Here is a 13558-nt window from a genome sequence, read left to right on the forward strand (position 1 = left end):
TGTATCTATAAAAAGCCATATGACTTGTTTGGTAGAGCAACTGAAAAGGTATGAAGAAATTACCTTGTGCATAGCTGCAAGCCATGATGCAGAGAGCTTTTTGTTGCAATTTACATCTTCACATGAAGTAAATTTCATCTGTTTGAAGTCCTCCGACCCGGACACCTTGTACTGAAGCAGCATGCCATTAGCACGGGTATTTCCCCCTGGATGATAGAGAGATAAAGTATTACACACAAATAAAATTCAAATGACTAAGTACAGTTGGCAGAAAAATGTAAGTGTTAAAGGACTATAGTTTAATGTTCTGTACATTGAACACTGCACGTGATCTTCGCTTGAAGACTGTTGTAAATTCCACTATGATGCAGGTGGTTACTCAAGTCTATGTTAAGTGGTCCCAGATTTTAATATACAACCATCTAGTCAAATTCTACACTCTTTTGAGGAAGAAAAGCAGCAAACTGTAGAGACTGTACTCCCTGATAAGAACTTGTTGAGTTAAAAGGAACAAGTTTGAGCCAGAAGTGACTGCCACATGCTTAAGAGCACTCAGGAACTGATGACCTACTTCCCTGTCCCTTTTTCCACATGCTCAGAGCCCATCAAGAGGTGGACACAATTAACAGATATTACAGTGTACCAAATCGAAGTTGGGACCTCATAAAATTCGAGTGACCACTCCTCAGAAGGATGGGGTGCAGGGAGGCAGGGACGTGGGATCAGCGAGGAATCTACAAGTAGACATTATCCACCAGAAGGATCATCACAAGAGGAAAGTCACTTTTTCTTCTGATGGATATTTCTAACTGCAGATTTCTCACCTCTTGAATCAGTAACCAAGCAGGCCTCCAAGGTGGGGTATTTGAACAGTACTGAACAAGTGCCATTTGTCCTGGTGGAATGAGACCGGATGTCCTCCCGGTTCACATTTTTGGCAAAAGTGTAGCAGAATATGATGCACAGCGCAAATCCATAGGAAAAAGTCAAATTCTGAATCGCCTTGCCTTTATTTGGAACCAGTGTATCCAAGGAAAAGCTGATCATCAATCCAGTACACGTGAGCCCTGTCAATGTAAAGAATTGAGGGTCCTATGAGTATCCAGGCAATTTCTTTTTAGTAAAAGTAGGACTAACAGACAAAGCATTTAGCTCGCTACGCGTAGGGGTAACGGCAATCAAGAGCATAGTCTGAGGTAAGCAGCAGAAAAGGACAAATGTGGATGGGCTCAAAGAGTAAACCCATCAAGAACATGAACATCAAGTTAAGGTCCCACTGAGGTATAACGAAGTGAGATAACTGGGTGGGACTAACCAGTTCACCACTACAGAAAACGCATAACAATGGGAGATTTAACCGCAGCTGTTCTAGTTGGCAAAGAAAAGTCGAAAGGTCAGACAAATAGCCCTTAACAGTTTCCGACAGCAAAGATCTGCCGGCCAAGTAAAATGTGAAGTACAACATCTCGAATTAGCATGCCTTGAGGGGATTAAATTCAGCCACAGCGCACAGAGAGACAAAGCTAGCAGATGAAAGAAATTCTGATTGTTGTGCTCAATCTCTAGGCATGGAAGTGAAGGCTCTAGAGGATCTGATTTAAGGCCTTCCCCTTTCACGGAGTGAGTAGTTCGGCCTGGATTACAAGAGAAGGCAGTAGAGTGACAGGAGGAGCAGATTTCAGTCCCATAGCCTCCGAAGCCAGTCTGCTGCAAATAACTGCATTAAATCCTAATGGACCATCTTCCAAATCGGAAGGATCACAATGGGAAAAAAATATAGTAGAGAGGGAAATCCTACCTCAGAGGGTCCAAGTCTCACAGGGTTCCCTGCAGCGGGAACTGTAAGGTGCAGAACTATGGGCAGCAAGAGTTCTAATAAGTGGCAAAGAGGTCCACAAGAGGACTGCTGCAGTGCATGAAGATGGACTGAACGATGGCTGGATGAAGACACCATTTGTGATCAGCACTGTCATACAGCATGTTCAGTGAGCCCACCAGTCGGTTCACAATTAGCCAGTCACTGGAAGCCTAAGCCCTGGATCACAGCTTCAAAATCTCAAGAGACAACTGGCACCAGCACACATCAGCCTTCTCGTTGGTAAGCCACAGCAGTCGTATTGTCCAACATGACAGACTGATTGACCAGAGATGGAAGGCAGGAGTGCCATGAGTACCAAGTATATCTCCCAGAGCTCAAGCAGGTTGATCTGCGATTTCTCCTCCGAAGGAAGCCACAGGCCTCTGAATCAAGATGACTGCCCCTACCGAGGAAGGAGGAATCGGTCACTGCCAGGGCTTTGTGCATGTGAGATTGTCCAACATCATGCACCACCGCAGGTCTCGAACTGCATTTAAGAAATCGGAATGCTGTCCCTCAGAACTGCCCCATGCTGGGCCCACTGAAAACAAACACCACTGTCATGCATGCATATGTCTTTGAGCATGGGGGCACCAGCAGGGAGCACAAGGTGAGCAGGCCCAAGAAATAGGACATTGTCAGTGCCAGAAGTAGAATACCCAGGGTCATAGCCTGAATGTCTTGAACTCACTGGAGTGGTGGACTGGGATTGAAGAAGGCACTGTCCAGCTGTACCTCGATGAAGAGGCATGCTGGGTGGGCTGGAGGTGGTAAAACAGGAAGATTGATCAAAGCCCCTGATCAAAGAACATGGGCGAGCGTGGCCTGTAGGTGGGCCCTCCTCCCCCGCCAAACAGCAGCTAGTCGTCCAAGTACAGAAAAACAGATCCCTGACCTGGAAAGACGTGCTGCGACCTCTGTCATTACCTTTTGTGAAGACTTGGACTTCGAGGACTTGCTGGTAAAAAAACAAGCTAGAACGGGTTCTGGGTCTGGAATTCATTGTTAATTCCAGGCATGCACCATGAACAGCTTGGCCTTCCTCTCCTTGATGGGTTTGGCATGCATGAGGCCACACTTCACGTTTGGGTACCAGATGTCATGAGGGCTGAGATGATATCTTGTTCTGACAGGCGCAACAAGGTTCAAATCCTGATATTGTCTGGGAAGACATCCTGAAAATACTGTAAATGCAAGAAAATATACTTGGGAGAGCAACTCTGTTTTGGTGTCGAAGGGTACATGGAAAAAAAAAACCAAAATGACATCAGTGCGTTGGTGTGGCACCTTAAACGACTCTGTGATGGAACCCGGAGCTGAGGTACCACTTACGAGAGTGGGTTAGGTACTCCAACGTTCTGGATCCAGTCTGGCACGTCTGCAGGAGATTGAAGAGGTGAGAAATCTGGAGGTAGAAGTCATCATCACAAAATGTCTAACAGTCAAAGCCAATCAATCTGCTGACCTTTATACATATCAACTAAGTTATCCTCCAATTTAAATGGGTTAGATGATGTGGATTTTTAAAATTGTAACAGTAAAGATTTGAAAGTCTGTACCCCAGAAAGGAGACAGACCTGCTTTGATTTTTTTCTAAGGCTAGGAAAAAATCCAAACCATGTTTTTTGCTTGGTCACAGACAAATGCACAATTTCTTCCTCTCACATTCCTTCTTTCTCCATGATAAGCATCATGAGAGGGAGGAGCGGTGTGTCTGTGTCCAACCAAAAGAGCCAGATGCAGTTTGGATGTTTTCTTGTGTCAAGTCAAAATCGATTAGCTTCTGGCTCCTTGTCGGGGCAGAGACAACCCGCAAAAACAGAGGCCTCTAGTTGGGTCACAGACATACAGCACCTCACGCATACTATGTGAGCAATACGTCCACCCAGACATGTAGAGTACCATTTTTATTGGGATAAATGTGGGAACAGTAAGACTTCTGCCATTTGCTGGAAGTTCTGAAGTTTTCTATCAAATAAAGGTCCCAAAAATCTTTTTTTTAATTTTGTTTTACTCATTTTGATATTTGCACGTGGCTCTGGGTAATACAGTATATTTAGATATGTGCAGGCTAGATCATTCTAGATTCACATAAGACTCTAGTCTTGGAAATGTCCAGAGTTGATACGTTCCCCTTACGTAGGGGGGAGCCCCAATACTGCAGACATTCACCAGCAAATCTCCATCGAAAACATTCCCTAGTGTCAAGTGTGCGGATCACTGCTCGAACACACTGGAAACCCACGCACCAGACACCCTCACACTCCGACTCAGAGGACCCAGGTGAACACAGACATTGGTCAAGCCTTGGCGGAAATGTATTAGGCAGATTGAAGAGATTGAAGGAGACTATCATGTTTTGGAGAACATTTTTGAAAATCTGACAAACGTCCTAATCAGCGTGTTCTCCTAGCCAGCTATTCAACGTCGAAGTTGGTTAGGCACACAGCAATAGAAATCTTAGGAAGTGCAGACGTTGAAAACATACGGTTGTGGTATGTTTTCATATGGCCAAAGGGTCATACCTGCGATGAGGGCAGGAAGTCTAAGGTGGTATTCCACCGTCATTGACTTTCTAAGTTTCCTGAGAACACCGCAACCAGTTCATCTCCTTTGGACACCCCGAACTCATAAAAAAACACACATACATGTCCAGAAACCCCACCCCTAGGGATTTGTTCATGCACAAGATCAAATGGAGGCAATTACCATTTTAGGAAAAAAAAAAAAATACGGAAAATCTGACAAAGGTCATGTCCAGAGCAGTTTCCAAACTAGCTCGTCATAAGGCAAGGGTGCCCTGGCTTGCATCATTAGATTCCTTAGGTTGTACAGAATTAGAAAATATATAGTTTTTATACTTTAAAAATAGTCCTGAATTTGATATTTGTCATCAAATGAACAATGCAACATAAACATGATTGTGCTTACTACATTCTCAAGGAAAACCTACATATATTTGATATTGGACTCCAGACATCCAGATAACCATTTCCTAAGTTAACATTCCGGGATTTAGATTTGCCCATTTGAGAAATACAACAAAATATTGAGCAAAACTATAAAAAAAAAAAAAAAATGAAAATCCACATTTTTCACTAATTCTTCAGGCTGCAATGAGAAGTGGATGTGGGGTCTGCACCAATACATACCCATGAATGTGCTAAAAAAATACTTTGTATGGGTGCACAAAGAGATCAAAGAAGTACACGTGTCTGAACAACCGGAAACTTCAACCCCTAAGCCAGGTGCCCGAAGACTAGAGTTTACATAGGAGTGGAGATGAAGGAGAGGACCTAGGTGAGGCTAGGACGTGGCAGCAGGAGCCAGCCTATGTAGTCATTAAGGACATGGACAAGGGAGGAGAGAGTAATGGGAATACGGACAACGAAAACTTGCGCGGAAAGAAATAAAGAAAATACACCGCCCACAGAAGATCTCACTACAACAAAGCGCACAGAGCTTTAATTGACGTTATTCACCTGCATACTACTCTGTGAGACTGCTGGTACATGCAAAGTGTGCACATTTTTGGTGTTTGTGCAGTCATGATCAATTCATTCAGGTCACCCCTCAATGTTATGTATTCCAGAGTGGTTGAGGTAGAAAGTTCCCTCTTACAGTCAAGCAATTTTAAGTATAGATATCCACTTGCATGACATGGCAATCCTACATTTCGCAAAATAAATGGCAGGCATTTGTAGAGAAGGTTGTATCGGTAGGCCGAGCAAAAAATTAGGGCTGGAGTACATGGATTTCTACAGTCAGAGAAGAAACCCTATCAACCACTTAGGCCTAAACTGGTTGCAGGCCTGGGCACAGATCATGCATTAAGAGTAAGGACTTTTTCCATTACACCTACGACATGCTACAAAAGGTATTCTGGTAGATAAGGGGCCAAATAGGTGCAGTGCAGATAATCACATTCTATAAACTTAAATCTTGCATTTCAGGACACTTTGGCAGCGTGAGCGACTACGATGTCCTATTACTCATCAATGAAGTCCACCCTCACATCCCATCACTATTTGGCTTGTACATTGTCCAGCATATGGCACTATAATGAGAACATCGACCACAATAACAGTATGATCATCTTCCCCCTAGGTCTTTGCCAATCTATGGATAGAAACGTCCATAGGGTCACATCCTGTCTTCTGATGGACTGCATAGGTGAGAAGTTCATATACCAGAAACGGCAAGCAGGGATCGAGAGGTCCAGTTTCATTTCAGCATCCTTGCACAAAGCATCAGAATTATACAACTCACCACCATGTGTTATAGACACAAGACCACAGAGATATATAGGTGCCTTGTGCAACTTCAGCAAAATGGAGTAAACCTCAGATAGAAATTACTGGGAGAAAGCTGGTATCATTCATCTGTAAGGAGCACCTCCTCCAACAATTAGCCACCACATAGCAGCATGGAGAAGTTAAGACGACCACTGAATAAACATTGCAGCTGCTAGACTCATTGGCCAAATGCTGTTCTTAAATTAGGATTTCGCCAGAGACTCACTTGCCAGAAATCACATGGTCACAAACTGTTGATGGAATGCCAGCTATTACGACTCCATGGCAGAGGCACCCATCCCACCTACCACTAGTGGTAGCTGTAATTTGTCCATTACAACCCTCCTCCGACCATCACACCCTTATTAGACTTGTCAAGAGGTTGAAGCTCTCAAAAGAAGGGAGTGCCCAACATGGCAGTAAATTATGAAAATAAAAAGAGACAGGGTAGCATCATCATTTTATCTGCTCTGACAATTACAGACATAGGTTGCCTCCTTCAGCACAGTATAGTGTCTCTAATGGCAGTCGTTAGGTTGGTATTTTTGTACTCTTAGTTAGCTAAAGGTTCACCAGGCAGCCAGTTATCAGCCCAAACCCTCACCAGGTTCCCCCATATGTCGCACATCTGAAATAGGGTTTCTGATTAAAAAAAAAATCACTCATCATTCACATTGATACGTGATGTGCTGATAATTTGCCAAATTAGGGATTCTATTGGAAATATGTGATCATGAAGGACCACAAGTTCCAGTGCTACAAAAAAAGCAGGAGCACTGCAAGGCAACCCTAACTGGAAGACACTAGCTAAGATCCGACTACAAGGTTAATCCATAGCAGGGGGCGCTACAGAGCCCGGCCGCAAGATGACCGCCACTTTGTGAGGCTTTGCAGGCCAATCCGTATTTTATCCGTCCTTTCTGGTAGACATTGTACCTGTAAAGTAAATGGTTAATGCTCTGCTGGCACCAGAGGCTCGGATGGGACTGACTCAGATACTGAGCAACAGTAAAGGGCGCAGAGCAATGCAGCCACGTGGACCACGACTCAACATGGCGGTATGCTGAGGCCTGCAACACTGAGGGCTATGATGGGTTTCCCGAGGCGGTAGTGGAGTCCAACTGACGGCACACCTTGAATGCTCTGACCTGAACATATTGGCAAACATTAGTGGAGGATCAACGCGGCTTTCAGACTTTGGAGTATATTGATAGTGATTCTGCTGAAGATGGATACACCGTTGCCTCCTGTGCCGGCTGTGGAGAGCCAATAAGGAGCAGCTTGAAAAGGAAGACTGCCTACGCTGCAGCCATCACCATTGGACTCCTGGCTGGCTGTGGGAGGTGGCCAAGTGAGCAGGGTCATAGTGCCACAGCCAGGTGCAGTACCATCTATACTGAGAGGGCCCCTGTGCGTCCGGTGAGCCGAGGACTCAGTTCCTGCCTGGGAACAAGTGAGAAGGGCTAACAGCATCTGACAATCTGCCCAGCTGATGATAATTTGTGAGGCGGCACCCAACTGTCCACGTTACCGGGGAGCCAGGCTGCGTTGTGGAGGGCGTTGTGGAGGCCTGCGGGAGCCAGAGATAGTGCCTCTGGATTTAGCCAGCAAAGCGCTCTAACCAGGAACATTGCGTAGGCTACTGCACGGTGATTGCAGGGTAGCCTTGTGAGTGCACAGAAGAACCAGACCAACATGGGGAAGACAGACACCCGTCAATCTAAATTGGTATTTGAACAGCAGAAACCACCTAGAAGCATGGCACCTATGGAGGAAGCCCCCACAGGTGCCAGATATTCGTGAGATGTTCAAGGACTAAAAGAAATCTCTCCCTGCCATTGATCATAAAATGGACTCCCTTTTGGGCAGACTTGATAGACTGAAAGACAAGGTATCAAGTCACGATTAACACATCGAACAACTCGAGCAAAGCACCTCTCGCTTAGAGGACGACAGAGTAGCAACACATGAGAAGCTGCTCAGCATGGAAAAAGTTCTGGAGGTGATCCGGAACAAAAACAAGGACTTAGAAGCCAGGCATAGGTGGAACAACTTGTGAATAATGGGAATTCTGGAGTCCACTGCCATGACGACAGTGGTGGAAGACTACATTGAGGAAATGTTGAGGTCCCTCTACGGAAACTCATTTTCACCAGTATGCATCATGGAAAGGGCACACAGGACATTAGGCCCAAGACCTCCGCCGGGGACTCCCGCTAGACCAATAATTTCTGGCCTGTTGAATTATAGGGACAGGGACACTGTACTCTGGCTGGCAATGGATCAGCAAGCAGTTGTCTATCTGGGGAACACGGTGTCTTTCTACCCTGACTTCACCCTGGTGGTGCAGGTGACTAGACAAGAGTTTATGCGGGTGAAGAGACTACTTCAAAAACACGACATTAAGTAGTCTCTGATATACCCCTCGAAATTAAGGATCTTTCACGCGGGCAAGACTTTGTACTTTACTGATCCAAAGATGGCCACCAAGTTTGTGCGCAACCACGGCTCGGCTGGGTGGTCTCCTCGTCAAGAGGTCAATAGCCACATCAGCGATAACAATTAAACGGGCCTGGTACATCAGCCCCTCACAGACGAGAGCCCGGTACTGGGCCCGTGGGGCAGTAAATGGCAGCCTACAGGAACTTAACTATTCACCACCTTAATTATATGCTATTGAATTGTCTGAAGAGGTCTGCCTTCCCAGCGGGGAGTGGGGGGGGGGGGGGGGGGGGGGGGGAGGCTATCCCGCTGAATTAGAATGGTCCAGCCATCCAGCTACCCACAGCTGGGATGAGCTGGGCACCTAGTGGATCCCCCTTAAGAATGATTATTTTTTTGTAGAATTGTTGGCCATAGATGGCTATGTTGGGACTGGGAGGCTATACCCAGCCGGTTTGTGCGGCTGGAGTGGGTTGGGTTACACTGGGGTTGTTACGGAGGATAACTTGTTCTCTTGATGTTCTTTCCCCCTCCTTCTCCTTTCCCTTCCTTCTGGCCTCCTCCTGCCTTAAGCTTGGGGTTAGGTCCTTAGGTGTGAGTAAGAGACTGCAATTAAGCATTTGGATATGCAATGGTCCTGCTCTCTTATCAAGGGGATTCAGTGAGCGCCAAATAATCTTTTGCTTGCTGTATGAAGGCACTGTTAATCTGGCTTCAGTCTAATAAATTACAATGCAATCAGGGAGAGGAGTTGGCCTAACGGCTAGGGTGGTCGACCTCGACCTCGAACCTGGAGAACTGGGTTCGAGTCTCGGCAATGACGCTGAACATCCTGTGATTCTGGGCAAATCACTTAATCTCCCTGTGCCTAACAAAAATGAATGTGTGTCCTCATGTAACGTAACTGGTGCTATGTAAAGCGCTCGGATACCCGATTCGGGTCAAGTTCGCACTATATAAAAAAAAAAAAAATATGCAACCCAGACAAAACAGAGATCCTTCTGTTTGGGTTAAACCCCTCTTTAGGGTGGAATGGAGCTTGGCCCAGTGAAGTTGCCCCTCTGACCTAACCCACGTCAGTGACCAGAAACCTGGGCTTAATGTTTGACTTCTAACTTTCCTCTTAGGCCCAGGTTTCGGTGGTGGTTAGATATTGTCTCTGGATCCTCCGAATGCTCAGGAAATTTCTGTGTCTTCTCCCTTAAGAATCTCAAGTAACCTTGGTCAGGATGTTGATCATGTCCTTACTGGATTATGGCAACATTCTGAATCTGGGTCTTCCTGACTACTCAGCCATGTGTCTACAAGTAATACAGAACACTGCAATATGCCTTATTTTCAGGCTACCTAAACCTGCCTCTGTGTCTCATTACCGGGAGAAACTTCATTGGCTTTCAGTCCACAAGCAAATAATGTTCAAAACTATGACTCTGGCCCACCAAGCCCCCTATAATAGAGGTCCTGCTTACTTAAATGAGAGGATCAAGGAGTACAGACCAGGAAGACTGTTATGGTCTAGTAGCGCTAGCCTGTTAATCCCCCATTTCGAAAACATCCAGGATGGGGAGTCCTCCTTTATGCTCAGAGCAGCAAGTATGTGGAACCAGCTGCCTGTTCATGTGGGATTAATAAACAAGGAAGCACCCTTCAAGAAGGCCCTGAAGACACAATTTGTTTTTAAACCTTTAGGACTTGGTACACTTTTGGGGGCTCTGCCCCTTCTCACCTGTTCTTCTATGCTGAGTGTCGGGACACTGTCCGAGTAGCTGTGCGCTATATAGAAGACATTCATTCATTAATTTATTAAATTCCTTATATTGTACATTTGGGCACATTGTGCCTTTTTAATGTCAAAGCAGTTCAGGAGAAGCATTTTCAGTTAGTTTCAAGGATCTTTTAATAAATATTTTAATAATAAACCTTTATAGACCTTTATGCCATCTTTTCAGATGAAAACATCAAATACAGCCAAACATGAAGTGTCTCCCAAAATGTTATACTTTCTTTCAGAATTGTTTTTGCCAGGTAGTGGCAAAAGTCCATTTGGGGGTGTTAACAAGAAATCACAAGTGTGGCAAACACCTATCCCCTAAATAACATTGGAAATTTCATGAAATTTGTCCAAGGGGAGAAAGCAAAAATCAGAATGGCCAAAACGGTTTTCTTGTAAAGTTGGGTACCGATGGGTCAAAAGTAGAGGCTGTAAAACCATTTTATTGGCAGCAACAAGCTCAGCTGAAGTGCGCTGTTTCGCCAACGCCACACTTGCCAAAAATACATTTGTAGTTTTGCCTCTTGGAGGATTTATGTGAATCAACATGTACAGGATTGTTTTCTGAAGAAACCTGGAGCAAGTGTTTTCCAGGCATAAACAAGATAGACTCCTGTGTTTTAGGCATTATATTGTGCTCAGCCACTAACAAATATTCTTATTCTAGGTCTGCATCTCACCAGCCTTTGGATAGATTTCACTGCAATAAAATAATACATGGGAAACAAGCAGCTAGAATGTCTAAACTAACAGATTTTTTAACATATATTGGCTCCGGTCTCACTCCCAAGCTCCATCAGTCGATCCTAAATCTAGTCCTGGTGCACTCAAGAGTTTCTGGGTCCTTCGGCAACGTTGCAGCAAGTGTATGCATTTATGGAGGCCATGCGTCGTTTTTTTAGCACATTACCGGTTCCCTCTAGTGCACTTTCAGGCCTCAAGGAACTGCAGAGGCCTCCAGTTGGCCTTCTCAGTGTTGTCTGTGCCTCTTGAACCCACCTCTGGTCAATCTCCAGTGTAGATTTGGTCCTGGCGCCACCCACTGTGCCTGTTCCCTTCACAACACCATTGGTGCCACCACCGAAGAAGGAAACACAACCTATTGTGATCTCAGACTCTGAGAAAACCGAAACACCGACTGAGGCTGCGCAGTGATCCCACCGGAGCTCTGCCAGTTGGTAACTTTTCTGAGTCGGATACATTGCCCTCACCATACTGTCAGGCCCAGAATTTGCATTTCGGCATGGATTCGGATGACAATTTGATGAAAGGAATGATTTTGTTGCCGAATATGATGAGAATAATTGGTTAAAAAAAAAAAATACAAGTTGGCCCGGATATTTTCTACAGGCACTGGCTTTGTTACTCCTCCCTGCCCTGCACCTACCCTGCGGTGATTAAGCAGAGGGAGGCAAAAGCGTTAGATCTACAACTCCCTACTATGGAGGTGAAGACAAATGTTCTGACAGTTGTACTCCAGGTGGTCAAGCACTTACAGAACCTCTATTGCCATTCAAAGAAGCCCTCACTTGGGCACCGGGGCGAAACCATGTTAGGGACCACAAGTCATTAGGTACCAGAGAACCAGGACTTCCTTACTCAGTCTCCCACACCAGAGAGTTTGGCTGAGGAGGTGTTCACCAGTAACATTAATCCTAACCCCTTTCCTGCCAGCCCACCAGAATGCAATTCTAAAATGATAGAGTATTTTGGTTAGTGTATCTTCTGATCCATAAGCCTTACTCTGTAGTGTGAAAACACCAGATGTCTTTTAGGCAATTACTCTTGTGCCTTATGGGACATGGTGGCACAAATTCTACAGGCAGTTCCAGACCTTAAGGTGTCCCTGACCCAAGCTATTCAGGATGGCTGTGACACAACTACATTTTTAATGTGCTCTGGCTTTGACACGACTGACTGTTTAGGTCGGAAGATGGATACAAGTGTGGCACTCTAGCACCATGCGGGGATGTGGTCCAGGCATCCTTAATGGACATGCCATTTGATGGCTCTCATACTTTTTTGCCTTCCGAGGGGATTCAACCCTGGAATGGTTTAAGGAGAGCATATACCCAGACCAGACAGTTCCAACAGCAATTTCACTCCGTCTAAGGATATTGCAAAGGCTTTTCAGTTTCATCAACATCAAGGCCCTCCGCCAGCCCAGCAGGCCTTCCAGCCCTTTCGTGTCTGTTGATGCAGTTCCCAAAACAATGCTCAGGGCTTCAGGAACATGCAACCTTGACCGCCGTCCCTCAAACAACTGCAGTCGCAAAACCAATTTAGTGTGTCTTTTCAAGCACAAAATCACCCTGTCGGAGGCAGGATCCAATATTCCTTCCAGGGGTGGCAAGCCAGCGCCTCCAAATTGTATATCAGGGTTTCACCCTCCCATTTCTTTTCACCCAATCGCACCTTCTTCCACCATTATCAAGGCAGCTAACTGAGGACCAGCTGTCCCTCTTGCAGCAGGAGGGGCAAGCTTTTTTGGTCCACAGGGCCATAGAGAGGTCCCGCATCAGAAGTAGGAGCTGGGTGCTACTCCTGCTACTATCTGGTGCCAAAGAAGGACTGAGGCAGTTAACCTATTTTAGATTTCCACCCTCTCAATGACTTTCTGCAAAAGGATAAATTAAAGATGCTCACGCTAGCGGAGGTCCTTTCTGCCCTGGAACTCAGATTAGATGGTGGCGTTGGACCTGTGGGACACTTACTTCTATATCCCTGTACTGCAGGCCTACAGGCACTACCTGTGGTTCTCAGTGGGCCAGTAGTAATTTCCGTTCTCAGTGTTTCCTTTTGGCCTCACCAGTGCCCCTTGGGTGTCCACAAAAGTGAGGGCAGTGGCTGCAGTACACCTTTGGCAGTTGGAGGTACCTGTCTCCCCCCCCCCCCCCCCCCACCTCCACAACTGGCAGTAGAAGGCGGGCTCTCCACAGGGAGTCATCAACTACCTCCAGATGACAGCAAACCTCATTTGTTGGGGTTCACTATCAACGTGCCAAAGTCACACCTGACACACAAATCGCTCCCTTTCATCTGAGTTATTCTGGAAATGGTACAGGTTCATACCTTCCTCCCACAGTGAAGAGTGGTGGCTGCTGTACCATGTTAGGGTCAGTAACAGGCCCCTCTCCATACCCCACCCAGTTGACAGTGGTCTCAGATGCATACCTTCTGGGTTGGGGAGGC

General features: G+C 45.8%; 1 protein-coding gene across 2 annotated transcripts in view; it reads right to left on the reverse strand.

Moving 5' to 3' along the window:
- ZFYVE21 (zinc finger FYVE-type containing 21) overlaps positions 1-13558 on the reverse strand; it is a 215742-nt gene that overhangs the window by 59115 nt on the left and 143069 nt on the right. For both annotated transcript variants that reach the window (XM_085626284.1, XM_085626285.1), the window contains one exon: positions 64-206. In XM_085626284.1, coding sequence (XP_085482410.1) covers positions 64-206 — 143 coding nt within the window. The remainder of the gene's footprint in view (positions 1-63; positions 207-13558) is intronic.

The sequence above is a fragment of the Triturus cristatus genome, chromosome 9 (genome assembly GCF_964204655.1).
Source record: "Triturus cristatus chromosome 9, aTriCri1.1, whole genome shotgun sequence".
In the NCBI taxonomy this organism is placed as follows: domain Eukaryota; kingdom Metazoa; phylum Chordata; class Amphibia; order Caudata; family Salamandridae; genus Triturus; species Triturus cristatus.